The following is an 18,727-nucleotide window of genomic DNA, read 5'->3' on the forward strand; positions in this document are numbered from 1 at the left end:
TAAGCGATAAAAATTATTCATGAGGGGGCGTGTCATTAATTGTGCGGAACAGCTTGACGTTTGTTGCCAAGTTTCAATGCGGTGAACCTGTTGTTTCGAGACGTGCTGCTTACTTTTTCAAAGTTCACTTTCCTACATCCAAATCATTCTACAGCTGATTAAAGTAACACATGTCTGGTAAGTCATTTGTATGAATTAAAATTGGTTGTTTAGGAAGGTATTTTGTAGGCATTTAAGATTGTTTATCATTGTTTGAGCTAGGCCTACCTGCACCTTTTGTGTTCGGAAAGGACGGTGGTCTCAGTCACAGTGTGGAATCCGTAATCGAGGCACTGCATGTACTGTGCTGTAGGCCTAGGCTACAAACACGTACAACAGACCGTGTATATAAAGTATGCTATGGGTTTATTTCGCTGGCCTACAATATAATAGGCTAAAGCCTACATTTAATTGTCTAGGCCTAGTATACTAAACTTTGTTTGTGAATTGTTGTTGATTGAGTATCTATTTACACACACTAGGCCTATCACTGTGTGACTATATGATTATATGAGTAGCAACAGGCCTACTCTAGGCTAGTACTATCTATGCCTAGTAAGTTAGGGTAAGTAGTCTAGGCCTAGAGTAATACTAGTACTGGCCTAGTAAGTAGTAGTAGTTTACAAACATTGTAATTGTTTATTTGCATAGCACCACCAAAACCAGAGCCCCCTGTTATAGGGAAAGTAACCCATCATAGCATTGAGCTGTATTGGGATAAGGCAGGAACTACAGACAATGTGCCGAAGGGAGACGGGCGTTTACGATTTACAATTCAAGAAGAGGACAGGACAGGTGGCTGGGGAAATGTTTACACGTAAGTATTTTAATTAATATAGTTGTGGTGGGTGTAGACTGACAGGGTCACCTCCAGTTTACTTAATATCTTCAACCGCCACCCACACTATCTAACCTTGTTGTGTATGTAATACATACCTGTTTATTTATTTCAATTGTTAAAACACTTTATAGTATAATAGAAAATTGGTGCAGTATAAATTTCCTATTCGTTAAACTGTAGAGCATAACAAATGTTGTGTCTTGAGGAAACAGCTTATTTACAATTATTTGATTAAAATGAAGTCTAAAATATTAACAGCATCATAGATTCTTTGATTTAAGTTAAGACATTTGAGATCATTTATATTTTATAAAATGTTCTAATTGATAGATTATGTAAAATGAAATAATAATGTTTTTCTAACTGATTTTGATGTTGAAAGATACAACATTTAATAAGATCAGAATTTACAATATTTAATGGAAATACGAACCTGCAAACCGATTATTTTTAATTTAACTATTGAATGTTAAATTGGTACTTTCAATTACATTCTTCAAAGTTAATTATTGCAAGCACCAAATGAGTATAGACTTAAATGTATTGAGATTAATAAACAGGTATATATTACAGTCAAGATTGGAATTTAATAACAGCCTCACAAAAACTTGATCAACAAGTGACTTATTATGCTATACTACAAGGCCAATCAATGTGTCACTTATTGAAAAAAAAAGCATCATGTATTGATTTCTATCCAAAATTGATTTAACATACTGAGGTTGCTGTGTCAAAGGTAAAAGAAATTTTGTTTTAATTAAAATCTTTAAATAAAGCACATAATACAATGAATGCAATTATAGGATTACTTACATCAACATCTTTGAACCTCACTCTCACGCTATTATGAAACTTGAGTGTACAATAAACCTACCGTAATTCAAGAATACAAGCTATTTTCACTACAGTACCTACTGTACTGACATAATCCACTTGTTCCCACGTTGATATCATTTCAAATAATATACTTATAGTATTTTTCATCTTTGCCTCACTGCTCAATTCTCGAATGAAACGAAAATACTTTCTCAAAACGAATATTACAGAAACGGTTCTCTCTAGTACTTCTCATCATAATGAACAATAGAGAGATTGTTTCGAATTTTAATTTAATATGCTAGGCTTAAATTATTTGATTAGTTTTAGCATAGAAAGTAAAATTTATGACCTAAAAATGTTGGTAATTCAAGGTTTCTCTGACATTCAACAACATTTTTTACATATTTTTTTTTATACAAGATGATAAATGGATTATTAGTATTTTAATATCAACAACCATAGTTTACTATAAAATCCTGTCACTTTTACTGCACTTACTACATTTTGTTTAGTGTAAAAACGTATTATTTTAGTTTTAATGTAGACATCTATGAGTATGAGGCAGTTACTGCAGTACACAATGTGTACTGCTTATAAAAAAAGCTTGCTAAATAAAAAAATGAACAAACAGGTTAAAGAGAAAGAAACATTTTGTTACTGCAGTATCTGCAGTAGCATAGTTTTGACATAGTCCCCGGTAAAACAGAAAAATAACTTTTGTGTTTTGTATTTTTATGCGATATTTTATGTTCAATTTATTTATATAATGAATTGCGAATGATAATAAAGTTCAAAAGTTGATCATTAAGAAATATAACATTGACTGTTCTCTAGATTTGGTCCTTGCGTGTGAAATAAATTACCACAAACCTATAAAAATATTATTATTTTGTAAATAGTCATATTTTTTTATTTGTTACTGAAATTATAAAAACTGTTAATATTATCGCCAATAATTGTTTATCAGGAAATTCATATTTTTTTATAATAAGAAACAAATTAAGTATTCACAATTATTTTTACAATAACAACAAATAATCTACTATGTTTACCTGGTTTCCATGGATATTCCTGTTTTTAATAGCTCACTCTGATTCTATTTATAAATCTTACAATAAATTTACAAAGCAATTTATTCACAGAAGGACAACAAAGAACCGCTTATACTTTATAGATTTGTTTTTTTGGTTCTGAATACATCTTTATTGTAAAATTACAATTCCTTTCTGTATTGTTGTTTCATTGTTCTTTTCCATCTGATCGCATTAAATTTATTTTTGTCCATAGGTGTCAATAGCTCTTCTTTGTGGTATTATCTACCTGAAAAACACCTGAAAGTACACTTGATGTATTTAGATAGATTCTTGTAATGGATGGTTTGTTTGATATTTAAAATAATTTCCTCATTCCTGCAGATTAATTCTAATAACTGTACTATTACTAATAGTCAGACAAATATGGATTCTTAAATTTAACATCTATTCAATTCAGTTTCTTTATTGCTGCAAATGCCATCAAGGGCTAATATCCGCTTAAACATACTACATCATACAAACATACATATTTACATTTAAAATTTAAACACATACAAATTATAGTCATTTTACATACAATACAGTCTTTTTTTATAAAATATAAAAACTAATGAGTACTGCTAGGCCTAGAATAAATTGAAATTTTCTTATGGTAATGTCGAGAGTTAGTTTTAGTTTTAGCGTATGTTTTAAGACCAACATTTAACTTGTAGATTGCCCGAGGTGCACATTTTTTAGCCAATATACAGTAGTTAGTTTTTCCAAGACTATAATAAGTTCTACTGGTAATGATTAGTAAAAGTAACAATTTGTCTTAGTTTAATTAACCCTGAGAGAATTGTATTTGTAGCCAATATTAGGATTGGCCTTTTCTTTACCAAATTAGCCGGCGACTTGTTTAATTTGACCAAATTAAGTCCAGTGCGATCGAGGCAGAATTATAATATTAAATGATCTAAATGTTTCCATCAAGTAGACTACCATAACAAATATTGAAAGTGCTATAACATGATTCGTTAATTAAAGTTAAGTATGACAAGTTTGTCTTGTGTAAAACTGAGCTTGCCTTCCAATACCAGGGTCCAGGGTTCAATCCTGACCTAGTGCCAGGGTTGTAACTCACTAGTCTTTCAACTCCACTCCTTAAGCATCAAATGAGACTTAGTTTATAAGCACGATAGTATATTTATCCTGTAATTTGTTGGTTCCTCTTGAAAACAATTTTAAAAACTGAATCAAACTAAACTAGCTCTGTCTACACTACACTATCAAACTAGTTTGACAAAAAAAGTGTGATAGTCCCAAATGGTAGTGATATGACATCGTATCCATATATGGTTATGGTATATAAGTTTGATAGTGTAGACATAGCTTAATACTGTAGTTGCCCAGATTACAGCTATACTCGGCAATACTAAGCTGTGTATTGTAGCTGCCAAACAGTCAACTAGAGTTTAAATATAAAATACATTAATGATTTGGAATTATTTCTGGAATTCACAGATATTCAACAAAATGATCTTTAGGGTTAATGTGGTACATTAAAAGTACATCATTCATGTTATTAAATGTATTTATAAGTCTTTCAATGCCGTCATGTCTGAATGGTAAGTGTAAACACATTTGTTATTACATTCCTTCATTTTGATTTTAAATAGATCTATGAATGATATGACACTATTGTCAGAAATTGTGTATTTAGAGTTGCATCTCTTTCTCATACATTTCTGTCCTGTTTTATCATTGCAATCAGTGGCGTAACGGCTATGTTCACTCACTGGATAAACCCAGGAGCCCCAGAGCTTATGGGAGGCCCTCAGCAGTGCCCAGAGGAAAAAATAGGCATTGGAATATGTAGAAAAAAGGCTAAAAACACCCGCGTTGAAGGGCCACTTAACGTTCCTAATCCAGGGGCCTCAGGCCTCTGTGTTACGCCACTGATTGCAATATGTAATCCACATACTGTATGAAGAGCATTGGATCGATTAGTATTATACTGTTATCAATCTAAAAATAGTACAAAACTGTTGTTATGCTTTATGTTGTCTGAATATATATTATAATAATAATGATTTTCATCAATTCGTGTCCATTTTATAAGCACTACAAGTTGCTTAATCACACAAATCAATATTGACAAGATGTATTTAAGTCTGCTTATCTATACAATTACCTAATTCTGTCCTGCACTAAGTCAATTTGACCTACTTATATATTCTGAAACTTTCCTACCACACTTTACCAGAACCTTTAAGTACATGCTTATTCTACTCTTCACTGTTTAACTACCAACAAGCCTCTCTAAACAGGTTTGCACTCAGTAAGCTTGCCCAAGATAGGTTAGCCATTAGTCAGCAAGTAGTTGAGAGATGTATTAAGGGAAGATTCGTTTAATACTCCTCACAATATTCAAAGAATATTAAGTATTGCATGCAAGTCCACTGTGAGTGTCATTAGTATTATCAGGGAGGTATAAAAATAACTGTATCAAATGCTTCAGCACTATCCAATAAAAAGAAAGGATGTGATTGCAAATGCTTTTATCTATATATAAATTTACGTAAGGGCAAAATTCGGTAAATCGCGCCTTACTTCTAGAATTTTTACACGGTGGTATGTAAAGTTGGTTGGTACTTTCGGTACTGATTTTAACCGCCTGATGTAACCCTGTTTACTAATTAAATTAAGTTAGTTAATTAGTTATTGACGATTAAAACGAATTTAGGTTCAACGATTTGCCCCAAATAGGGGTGTTTTCCGATCGTGGTATACACTGTCTAATGGATGTCCGTCTTGAAAAATACCCGCCACAAAAATGCGAGGAGGCTTCGCATTTTCCTATCTCCTCCTACGATAATTGTTTTTAATAGCTGAAAACCGGTTGAACAGTTCGAGTACAGCATCATAATGTTGAAGACAGGCCGATTTTCTTTAAAAAATACTATTTTGATACATTTAATATACGTTTTTACAAATGTATTAATTTGTGATGAATGGAACATTCCAAATTATTTGGTTTAACCATACAGGTATAGATTTAGATTTATGGGCCCCCTTGGAGAATAAACATAAATAGTATTGCAATGCTGTACAATACTGTTAAGGTATTAACCACTTTTGATCGCAATTTGAATTGCAAATTTCTTACTGTGAGTGTTGGTACTGTTAGATGTAATATAAAAATATATACAAATAAACTTTATTACTGTGAGTGTGGGTAGGCCCTACTGTTAGATTATAAACATATAATATAGAAATAAACATTCCAAATTATTTGGTTTAACCATAGAGGTATAGATTTAGATTTATAGGCCCCCTTGGAAAATAAACATAAATAGTATTGCAATGCTGTACAATACTGTTAAGGTATTAACCACTTTTGATCACAATTTGAATCGCAAATTTCTTACTGTGAGTGTTGGTACTGTTAGATGTAATATAAAAATATATACAAATAAACTTTATTACTGTGAGTGTGGGTAGGCCCTACTGTTAGATTATAAACATATAATATACAAATAAATAAATGTTATTACTGACAGTTGCTTCTCAACGTTTGTATTAATTAATAATTTAAAAATATATAAACGTCGTAGTGGTGTACTTTACTATTTCAATCGACTATGACAGTGAGAGTTTTAACAAAGTACCGTATTAAATCGTAAATGTTTTACTGTATTTAGTGGTATATTATTTATAGGCCTATAAAACATTAAAAACAATATTTTGTTACTGAGTGGATAAGAATATATTTTAAAATGTTTCCTCTTTGTACCCATCTTCTTCCCCCATCCCTCAACCCTTAATGTTACATACAAAACACAAATTGGGTTTGTTTAAATGAGTCCAAATAAAAATATTTGACTCATTTTGTTTTTCTCTCGGAAGTAATTCCCAGGGTGCTAATTTTGGTTGACTACATAAATCATTGTGTATATTTATTCGTTTCTGTAAACGACAATATGTATTATAGTCCTGCGGTACGTACACTGTTTGAAATCTCCATTTTTTTCTCGCTGGAAATACTGTGTATTCGAGAACCATCTGTGGGCACGACCTAGATGGTACGCGAGCGAAGCGAGCGTGCCATCTAGTATATATAATAAACAAAGAAGAACATTATTGGAAGACCTTAAAATTGTTAAATATCTTTAAAAAAGTGTCCACTAAATGGGTGTTGGCAATAGTCTTAAAACATTTATTTCCCTTCATTTGTTTCATAGGGGCTATGGAAGCATCCCAATCTCCTAGCTCATTGTTGTTTACGGAATAGATAGTTTCACATTCAAACACATTCAGCTTCATATTCCCTCTTGGACTTGTATCATCAAAGTTCAATCAATCTTACAAAAATATTGAAACTATCAATGAAATCCTTGGTGTATTGAATACCTTTATGTGCATTCAGCAGCGGGCAACAACAATATCTGGTTTTTGGCCTTAACTTGTACATACATGTACTTTTACAAATCTTACCGTTTTTGCTAAATAATGTTTGTAATGTTGTACTGTAGTACTACTATGTTTTAAAAAGTTAGTTATAAACACAAAGTCAACTAACTTAAATTTCATTAATTCATGTGAAATTGTGCCTTAAGTTACCTAGCCCAGTGCCTCTAAACTCAATAAATTAACATAATCAGTATTATCTTCCTTGTACCCATTTTACCTCCTTGGTAAATACATCAACAGAACTTGAGCTCTGTCTACACTATCACATCTTATGTGACACCAAATGTGATGTGCCCAAATATGGACACAATGATGATATATCACTACCATATTTGGGCACATCACACTTTTTTGTCAAACTTTAGAAAGTTGCCTCCTTTTGTAACTTGGAGTATTAAAACTGTAACATTTCTATGCCTAAATGAATGTCAAACCAAGTTTATACTGTAGGTCAAAAATGCACAGCAAAAGTGAAAACACATTTTAAATTGATAAAATGATTTATTGCATTATTTTGACTCAAACTTAAATTTACAATGTGGTAACAATTTTTCAACACGTAAGTTATATAACTTTGTGATTTATTAATGTTTTGATTAAAGCTTTTGAATCAATAAATCACATTAATGTAACAATTATTATACTTACAAATGAACTTAAATACTAAATCACATAAAAAAACATTTTTTAAGACCACCAAACATAATTTTAAACACTAACAATCAACAACTTGTTAACCACAAATAACCAAAAGGTTGTGACTTAAATATTTTAAATGTAAAACACAAGTACATACCATCATGAATCTCACTGAATGCATACTTTGTAGTAAATAACATTCTCTTGGTGGTTTTTCCGGTCTTTTAAACATTTTAAATGTGAGATTGATAATTGGAATGCCATCATGTTCACTTCTTAATACGTCATTACCAACTCTATTTGGATGGGTTAGCTCATACCCAGTAAAACTGAATTTCTAATAATTTTTATTTTTACCAAATTTCAAAGATTAAATGCTTTCTCATGCCAATCCAAATTTATTTGGAAATTCATTGGTCACTTTTATGTTGCACATACGGTTGACTGAAATTTATTTTTATTTGCAAACATAATCTTTAATTTTTCAGAGGCTACGCCAAGCGTACTGTGATCAGTTCTCTGGAGGCTACATCTCTGTATCGTTACCGATTACGTGTTACCAATGATCATGGGTCTAGTGAGTTTAGTCCAGTAGTCACAGTCTCAACAACAAGTAAGTTGTCAACTTACTTTTGTTACATCTGCATAATCTTTTCAGCTAAATAAATTTTTTTATAGTATTAATGCGAAATAATATTTTTCTGTTTTATTGAGATGTTTCTTGTTCCAACAAAGTGTATAAAATAGAAGACTAGAACAGTATCATACACAAGATGTTAGTCGTTAAATTTCGTAATAGGGATCTTTCGATTTGCAATGACCTACGACCTACGCATTAATGCATCATTGATCATGGATCTGGACTTTGAAACCATCAAAACTTCCCTGAATACGCACAATGCATTAGCACGTCCTAACTTGAGTCGTTTGTCGTCTCAAACCGATAGCTCCCTCATATCCATTAAATACTGTAGGCTTTTATGCAATCATTTCTGAAATATGTATAAATTTAGAAAATTAATGAATGTATTTTTCAGAGGAGCCATTGACTGCTGATCATCTTCATAGAGCCATCTTGTTGACTGTTGATATAGACAAGGTAATTGCTGTGTTAGAAACTGGTGAAGTCTGGGTAGATACACCTGATAAGTTTGGGTTCACACCTTTGATGAACGCTGCACAGAAAGGACACAAAGAGTAAGTCAATAGACATACAATAGTGATATTAAGTTTTTGTTAATATTAATAATATTTTTAACCAGCTAAACTGAGATTGGCTAAACTGGTTTTGCAATGGCATGGGAAGTAGATATTAACCAAGTAAATTGACAGGTTATCTACTAATCATAAATAATTTTGCAAAACCATTAGCATTTCATTTCATTATTTATTCGATCTATTTCAGTATATACATAAGAAACAAAAAACTGAAATTGGGAAGACCAGGGTCAACCTAAGTGAACTTAATCACTGTAGCTGAGCCGGTTGACCCAACGCCAAAGTCAGTTTACACATAAAAGACATAAAGACAAGATACAGTTAAAGCGAATCAAAATGAATGTGAATTTTTCTAATGAAGGCTAATGGGCTTTCTAGTACTGCAGCATAAATTAGTAAAACCATAAAGTTTAATCATCATCATCTTTCTATACTGTGCAGAAGCTTTTTTTAGTTCAGTCACACATGGTTTGGTCACATTTATGGAGACCTACTAGATAATTAGTAATAGATGATTAGGAATCCTGTCTCTGCCTCGTTTTGTGTGTTTTCTTCTTCTTTGTCCACGTTTTTTATATTGTATTTTTATGGGTAAAAAAATAAATGAAATTTATGTAGATGAGCTTCCTAATTTCTTCCTTAAATCTGTTCCTCATTATTCTAAATTTGATCAATTGAGAGATTTTTCTTTCTACAGCATCGTAAAAGTTTTAATAGAGTATGGAGCTGATGTGAATGCACAAACCAGTAGTGGTAAGGACGCCCTCATGCTAACATGTTTTGTAGGCCACCTTGATGTTGTAAAGATATTGAGACAGCATGGAGCTAAGTGGACAGTGGCTGACAAAGGAGGGTCTACTGCTATACATTGGGCAGTGGACGGTGGTAACACAGAGCTATTACGATGGATGATAAGAGATGGAGCTGATGTACGTAATAGGAGTACAGCTCCTTTATTGCTGTACCATATCTTTTCAAAGTGTAGTAACTACATCTGGAAATAAGGACCAAGTGACGTAATGCAGAGAGCAGTGCCACACGGCAAATAACTATCTTTTTAACTATCTATCATTCTGAGGCTTGGAGAGTGTAGTTAGTTAGTTATTCATACTTGCTTTGTATACCCAGCTATTATGCAAATCTAAAACACATTTGCTTCTAGTAATCAGGTTTTCAACAAAATCTGATATTTATAATTGATTTTACAAAGTAGGAGAAGTATTCTGGACTTCAAAATTGGTGATGGTGTTTTGGAAAAATCTCCACTATTCAGTTGACCTGTACCAGGAATGTTATCTAACCCAAACAGCCTCAGTATCTTGTCTATTCTGACCATAAGAGACATGGGTTTAGTTTCCCAGGGGCAGATCCAACATTATAGATTAGGGGGTGGGTGGGTGCTAAATATTTAATGATAAAAACGATCTGTGAGGTTGCAGAAAAATGCAAATTATTTTATTTTAAAAAGACATGGTTGTTAAATTTTAGGGATGCTAAAAGCCTGTTTAGCCCCTGCCTAAATCCGCACCTGTTTCCATCTATGAAGTGGATTGTAACTGTTTTCTTTTTTGCAGGTATCTGCCAGAGAATCTGTGTCAGGGTGGACACCATTAATTCGCTGTGCAACAATGGGAGGTAATGTGGATATAGGAAGGGTATTGATAAATGCAGATGCTGATGTCAATGCAAGAGATAGTGATGGGAAAACAGCATTAATGGTAAGATAAACATCTTTATCAACTATGTTTCTTGTATTGATTTTCTAGCGACTAATGTGATATACTAATGTTACATTTATCTTCCAATAATGTTCCCTTTCAATGTATTTCTATGCATTGATTAATAAATGTTATAAATAAGGAATGTGAAAAGCCCTTTCTATCTCAAGAATGATATGATTATTAGGTGCAATTTATTTTGACCTAAGACTACCAGAAACTAGGTCAAAGCCAACATATGAATTCTGTTTATTAGCAATTTAAGGTGTGCAGACATACCTGTACATAATATGTAGTTCAAAGGTGTTCTATGGTATCTAACGCTCTGTCAACACTATCAAACTTTATGTGAGGTGCCCATATATGGACATGATGATGTCATATCACTACCATATTTGGGCACATCACACTTTTTGGATCAAACTAGTTTGATAGTGTAAACAGAGCTTAACTGATATGATGATTGAAAATACTGTACAATACCTCACCAACCAAATAGAGGGCGCTACACATTTTATTTATTATACAGATGTTGTCAAATTGAACATATTTAAATATTGCTTATTTTTGATTAAAATTAATTTATATTGATTTATGTTTCTGTTCTTTATTTTGACCATTAATTAAAATGTTTAGTAATTTTAGTATAAAACGTGTCAAAATATTTTAGGTCCACTGTGGAATCATCTCCTTTTCATATAATTGTCAAAATAGGACAGTATACATTAGGCATATTCGACTGTAAAATTCCAGAATTCTGATTTATTTTGTGGCTGTGATAATTTGTTTTTTATTTTTCTATTTAGAATGCAACACTTAACGGGCATCAGGCATTGATAGAACTTCTTGTGTCTCGCGGCGCTGATTTATATATTCAAAATGACCAGGGCAAAACAGCAATACACATGGCGCATTCGTTTGATCGCAAAGTAAGTATTGAAATTGATTGATTGAAATATATATTTATACTGGGTAACCTCTTCAGTCAAAGACTGGTCTCCCAGAGGGCCCAGTTGGTGATCAGTGGCTGTGATGTACTAATACACCGGGGTAACCCCCTACTCGTCTCGAAAGATGTACTAGGTTCTTTAAAGTGCACACGAGCAAGTTGTGTACACTGGACCTACGGTTTATAGTCCTTATCCGAGAAGACTCGTTCTACCACCAGAACCATGGAGTGAGTGAGCCTCGAACCCCTGCCGATGTTATGGCTACGTGATTACGGTTCCACTGTCTTAACCGCTCGGCCACTCACTCACTTGATCATTTTAGTCGCCGGTATTGAGCCAATAAAGTTCATCAGTAAAACTCCCATCTAGTGAGACAACCTATTTGTTTTATTGAAACAGTCGAATGCTACAGTAGTAATAGTATCATAAACAAAAATCCAATCCATTCTAATATCTGTATTTACTGTATATCTTTGATGCGATTATAATCATTATTGAGTGTTGATCCAATTCCTTTATCAAAATTGAATCTGCAATCAAAACCAAAACTTATTTCTGCCTTTTTTAATTCTGATACTTTTGTGTATTAAATTTAATCAGATGAAAATGCTTGTACTCAAAATGAAACCAGAATGTAAACTATGTATGCCTTTTAGTCTACTGTTTAGAGTCTGGATGTAGTCAGAATCTAGTATATGTAACAAAATCTATTTTCTGTAGTACTGTATTACAGGTACTATGCTCTAAAGATGTATTGTCTCCCTGAAAACCAATTGTTTGTGTTGTTGAACATGTCATTTTAATGTCACAAATTAGTTATTTTTGCTTGGACAAAAAATTGAATTGAAAATTTCCCTGAAAAAACTATAAATTAAAAAATAATCAAGTTGTTATTTTATCTTATAATTGAAATGATTTGTTTGATTTTGTTTACAGAAATGAATAGCTTTATTAAAACTGCAAAAATGGCCTGTTTATGATTTTATTCGTCTGCATTTTTCACGTTTTGGGAAACAACACATCTTTAACGTTATTTTTTTAATGTTTCAGAGAGTCATCAAATTTTTTGAAGAAATTGAAGCAAAAACAGGTCAAGGTGATGCAAGGTAAATGTTATCAGGGTCAAAGGTTAAAGGTATAGATTATCTCTTCATGTTTCACCTTGAAAATAGTATTGAAGAATTTTATGCAATTTTGTGTAAATAGTTATAAAATTGAATCCCTCCGAAAATTAAATAATTCCATCCATTTTTTACATGCATTCTAACGTTTATATCTTACTGTATCTTACTATATAAATTATTTAAATTTTAATTAATTCCGTCCATATTTCATGATACAATACATTTTGTAATTTAAGATATTTTAGCCAATTTAATTAAGCATTAAAATTAAATAGTCAATGTTTATTAATTCAACTTTTTTTAAAATTTAATACAATAAAAATTTTTATTTAATGTAAAACTCATTAGGCACCCATTTCATATAATAGCTCAGATTTGATTAAGTAAGAATGCTATAAATTGTTTTAATAGTATTGGCAAAATATGTTTGATAGCCTACTGTGTCACATGATCTGAAATGTGTTCGTGTTCTCTGTCTACACTATCAAACTTTATGTGTCAAAAAAAATGTGATGTGCCCATATAATGGACATGATGATGTCATATCACTACCATATTTTGGCATGTCACTACCGTATATGGGCATATCACTACCATATTTGGGCATATCACTACCGTATTTGGGCATATCACTACCATATTTGGGCATATCACTGAAAATGCATGTGTAATCTAGGTTCGTATTTTACAAACGTATTATAGTACGTCCTTGAAATATAGATTTTAAAAGATTGTCTTTCATTAGGATTGAGTATTTGAACATTTTATATTTGACATAAAATAAAAAATAAAATATATGAATCAGATTTTATTCTTTAATAAACATGATTTAATAAAAATTTCATTGGCATATTCAATGGGATAACTTTTGTGTCTTTATGTTCTGAAAAGTTTTGAAATTGGATGAAACATTTTTGATGCATTTTGTAACCTTTTTGCATATTCATAAACGTTTTTATTTTTAAATAATTTATTCATACACTTATTAATAGAGAAACTCAACAGTTCTTTTTCAGAACTAATATACGTGGTGTACCGCAAAATTTATATCAACATTTGATTTCGCCATGTAAACCTTGAAACAATATACTTATTACTATTAGTAGTATTTTTAACTTTACTCTTTTTTTTCCACCATAAATAGTTTTAATCAAATAAGGCATGTACCTTTTTTTTTTTAAATGCGTAGGTGGATTCATATTGAATGAATATAAATTGTCAGTACTCAGTTTAAAATTTGGCTAAAAGACTTTTGAGTTCATAAATACCAACGATTGATAATTTAAATACTTTTGTTGTTCCACTTGGTATTGCTTTATTTAAATTGATGACATGATATTTTAATATTAATACAGTAATTTTATTTAGATATTTATTATAAAACATTTGGAATGGTATTTAATTTTTGATTATAATTTTTATAAACAAAGCTTATTGTTTTGTTATTAACATATATATATTATTGCATTAATTTATGTTTTTTATATATGATTTATTAATATTATAAAATGTGTTCGATGGTAAAATAACTAAAATATTATATAACTATTATACTATAAGACTACAGGAGGTTACTATTTGGTGCACAAAAGGAGGTAGGCTCATCTTAAATGGTGGTTTGTTAATTGTATGCTTGTATGTCACTACTTATGTGAGATATTTTTATTAGGACATACTTTGATGAAAATAATAAGAACAGTTACTAGTAATTTCTTCTTAAGCTCTGTCCACACTATCAAACAAGGTTGAAAAAAAAAGTTTGATGTGCCCAAATATGGTAGTGATATGACATCATTATTTCAATATATGGGCACATCACATTTTGTTGTCACATAAAGTTTGACAGTGTAGATAGAGCCTAAGTTAAAGGTACATTTGAAAAAGTCAATAAACATAGTTTCTTTTTTAATACTGTTGAATAATTCAATCAATGTCACAAAAACTCCATAATAAGGCCACAGTATTTTGCAATAATATTTGTGTATTTCGTTGCATTATTATTATCCATTATTATATTATTATTGAATAGTAAATAAATGTTACCATCATTCGTGATGAATCAACTTATTTTAATCTCTGAGTTCTTGTATCAATGTGTAGTTCCAAAAAGTCTGTAATCCTGTCATTACTGCAGTATTTTGATTGTTTTTTTAATTTTTGACTCTATTATCAGTAAGCTAATAAGGAAATACAGTGAAACTGATTCATTTCAGAAATGAATTCACTATCAAACCGATTAAAATTCAAATTTAATTGTGATTCCTGTATTTTTAGCCTGTTTTAATTGACCTCAATCTCAACTTAAATGGATAGATAGAATCATTACAAAAGTGGAGGGAATTTTCTAAAATTATTCTTTTTTTTAAACCTTTCAAGAGAAGAATGCGATCTTTCTATTGGAAACATTTTAGTAGTTTTATTTCTTGGTAATAGAATCAGGCTATTTGGATTTTTTTCAAAAGAGAAATCAAATATTTGTGATTGCCATTGATACAAATATGAGGAAATTCTATAATTTTATTTCACTTCTTGGTATAGAATAATGCTCTTTTAGATGTTTTCAAAAGAAAAATATATTTGTAAATATTTATTTTATATAGACTTCCTGTTACTATTGAATTCCTGTCATTGTATGATAATATTTCAGATTTTCTTTGTTGATATTTGAATACAATTCAATTAAATCTAGATATTTGTTTTGGACAACATAGCACCTGGTAATGATATTTTAAATATTGTCATGAAAAACAGTGATATTGTTAATTACAAACCATTGTCTTTTAGGTACGTAGATTTTCCGATCTTGCTTGTTAAGTTAATTGTTAAGGCCAATTTACACAGACGAGCGTAGCTTTTCCCATGTGGAATCTCTTTCTATCCTGAGCGGAAACCGCCCGTCCTCTCCACTTTGTGTGTTAAAGCCTGGTTTCCATAAAATCGCTACACCGTCGCTCTACAGCGTTTCCATTAAAATCGCTACACGCGCAGATGTCGCCGACGCAATCGGGAACGCACCCCGATTCATCGCAGTAAAATCGGCAAAGTTCAACTTTGCCGATTTTGTCGGCGGCGATAAATCGTATACGCGTTTCAAAGAATATTTAGCGCTCGCGTACTAGATCCCCGATAAATTCTAGCGTTTCCATAGAATCGCTACGCTCTGTCGTGTAGCGATTTTATGGAAACCTAGGCTTTAATGGTCAACAGGAATAACATAGATTCTATAATTATTTTAAATTGGCCTTTATGAAAATGACTCGTGGTCAAAGGACCCCTTCTAATGCGTCTGTAACGTGAAGGAATATGAGCTTACATTGTATGTGAAGGAATATGAGCTTACATTTTATGTGAAGGAAACCACTTAATATCCCCATTCTCCCCCCCCCCTCCCCCTTCCCACCTGTATCTTTCCCCCTCCTCTCTTTTAGGATCTTTGACGTGTTCGTTTATGCGTAGTATCATAATATAATCATTTAAGCACCAACACATTAGAAATGATTGATGTAAACTGTCAAAACGTATTAATAAATTATTGCAAGTAGGTCTAGACTAGATTACTAACGAAGTCCATCATCCACCCACCGCCGATGTTTTTTTTAATCTATACAATGTTTGATTTATGATTTGCGTTGACAGTTGCTACGTACGAAGTGAGTCGAAAGTAAAGCTTTGTTCCCACTAGGACGCAACGTAACGACATAGACGCAACGTAAGTTACTTGACCAATCACAAGCGATGTATTATTCGAACTGTCGGTTGTCGTTGGTCAACAAGCTTGCGTTGCGTTTACGTCCTTGCGTTGCGTCCTAGTGGGAACCAAGTTAGTTTAACCAACGCCAACGTTTATTTCTCATTTAAATTACAGTATGTCTCCTCCCGACCCCTTAGTGGAAGGGGCCTCCTTTAACAAAATAACACAATTTTATTTCCCCCATAGAATGACACTCCTTGGTGGGAGAGGCATCACACCAAGCAAAATCCCACAACTTTAATTCCATAAAATGGCGCTCCAATTTTAATTCCGCCAGAAAAAGACGTATTAGAGGGACCTTTAACAAAATGACGTGAAATCAAATAGTTGAACGTAATCATAACGCATTCATGCGTTTCAAATACCATTATAGAAACTGGTCAGGTTTTGTTTCGTCATGATTTCATATAAAAATCAATCACTACTGTTGACATAAACTATACCTTCACAATTGTTGAAAAGTGTGCAAAACCAGTATTTTTTTCGAGGTTCAACGGAATGTACATTTTGTACATTGTTTTGCAACAATAGTGCGACACTCTGCCAACTACTGTATTTGTACACTCATCAAAAGAAGACGAACCGTAGGCTACGTTTGTGTAAAAGGTACAGTACAACTATATAGCTGTTATGATGAGGCCTAAAACTACAGCGTAAGGTATGTATAATAACATTATTTGTATATTTTCTTCTGTTTAAATTATAAGCTAATAAGGCTTATACCTAATAGTAGAGCACATTTGACTTGGAACTAGCTTGTGTTAGTACGGTAACTGGGTACTTCAATTTAAGACGGGATGTGAGCGAGTATAGGCTTTACTAGTGTAAACATTGGGATATGACGTTTAGGCCTACCATAATACAGAAATAATACTGAAATGGTTGGAAGCCTATTTAATATATTATTGTTAGAACTTGGTTAGAAGAATCAATGTGATAGGTGATTTGTTCCATTTGTTACGGTAAACTTAACAATGTACAGGCTAGCCTATAAACTTCATATAGTTACCGGGTTGAATACAGGTGGTGGAGACACCTGCATACATTTTTAAAATACCAGAGCATTTTGGCATAATTTCGCTTAGCAGGCCTACTATATTAAACATACCCAATTGCCACTCATTTATCAAACATGTATCAAACATTTTAAACACTTTCAATATTGAAAGTAACGTTTTGTCCATAAATACACGTCGTAAGTTTAAGCTAAATCAGAAATCCATTTTTACGTGTCATTACTTGTAAATGTCAAGACGTTAATTGCTACTATGTGAAATGTTAGACAAGCATATTTGTATCAGTAATTTATCGGTTGCGATTGGCCTATCATTAATGCTATTAGTACGGTATATTACAAATATTTAGGGCCTTTTAAACTGGAACATCTAGCATTCGTTACTAAAATCAAGAATGATTATTTGTCGTGTAGCAGAATAATGAAATGTAGTGAGTTGAATTTCAACTCTCAATATTGCCTCTGCGTAATGAAATTTCTAAATAAATACAATTGACGAGGTACGCCGTAGGTATGTATTGTAGCAACCGAAAGAAGTGTAGTAAGTAGGTTCGCGTACAATCAATGGGTTTAGTAACCTTTAAAAAGGAAAAAATAAATCAATTGCCCCGTTTAGAGAAACCTTTCATTGTAATATCATGTTTATTAGAAGATATAAGGATATATTCAAGGTGTACTCATTTCCTCTAACGGCATTGTGTTTCTTGTATATTGCAACAGAAACGTAAATGTAGGGCCTAATTCAGTTCTAGGGAAAGGACTTCATACAAGTCGTATGTGGGGAGAAGACACGGGGAAATAAATTACACGCCCAGCAAAATGCATCCATCATATTAGTGTTTGCGTTCTCTCAGCTCATCGTAACCAGGCCTAAGAGGACTAACTTGGTATTTCTTTTTTAAAAGAGGTATAAGAGGTATTTTTTAACTCGCACTCCTTTGATTAGAAGTAACCATCACAAAGTCTATATTTCGTTAATAATCTTAAAATTCTTTTCAACGCACGCGTAATAAACCTACTTCACTTTCTTTCGTGCTATCTCACACAAAAATAATAATGTGTACGATGTCTCGCATAATAAACGATAACAAAAAATAGAATTGGCATGTTATCTTGTCTCGTGAACA

The 18,727-nt window shown here is 32.1% G+C and overlaps 2 protein-coding genes across 3 annotated transcripts in view; both read left to right on the forward strand.

Annotated features, from left to right (window-relative positions):
• The first annotated feature begins 70 nt into the window (after positions 1-70).
• On the forward strand, positions 71-15,189 carry LOC140047068 (uncharacterized). Its single transcript, XM_072091877.1, has 8 exons — positions 71-177; positions 691-856; positions 8,313-8,437; positions 8,862-9,021; positions 9,740-9,971; positions 10,617-10,760; positions 11,567-11,689; positions 12,761-15,189. Exons 1-8 carry the CDS (start codon positions 171-173, stop codon positions 12,818-12,820), a joined length of 1,017 nt encoding a protein of 338 aa, XP_071947978.1. The 5' UTR covers positions 71-170; the 3' UTR covers positions 12,821-15,189.
• A 1,845-nt stretch (positions 15,190-17,034) lies between these two features.
• LOC140047069 (metabotropic glutamate receptor-like) overlaps positions 17,035-18,727 on the forward strand; it is a 47,178-nt gene continuing 45,485 nt past the window's right edge. For both annotated transcript variants that reach the window (XM_072091878.1, XM_072091879.1), the window contains exon 1: positions 17,035-17,243. The gene's annotated coding sequence lies outside the window, so the exon portion shown is untranslated. The remainder of the gene's footprint in view (positions 17,244-18,727) is intronic.

The sequence above is a fragment of the Antedon mediterranea genome, chromosome 4 (genome assembly GCF_964355755.1).
Source record: "Antedon mediterranea chromosome 4, ecAntMedi1.1, whole genome shotgun sequence".
Lineage (NCBI taxonomy): Eukaryota > Metazoa > Echinodermata > Crinoidea > Comatulida > Antedonidae > Antedon > Antedon mediterranea.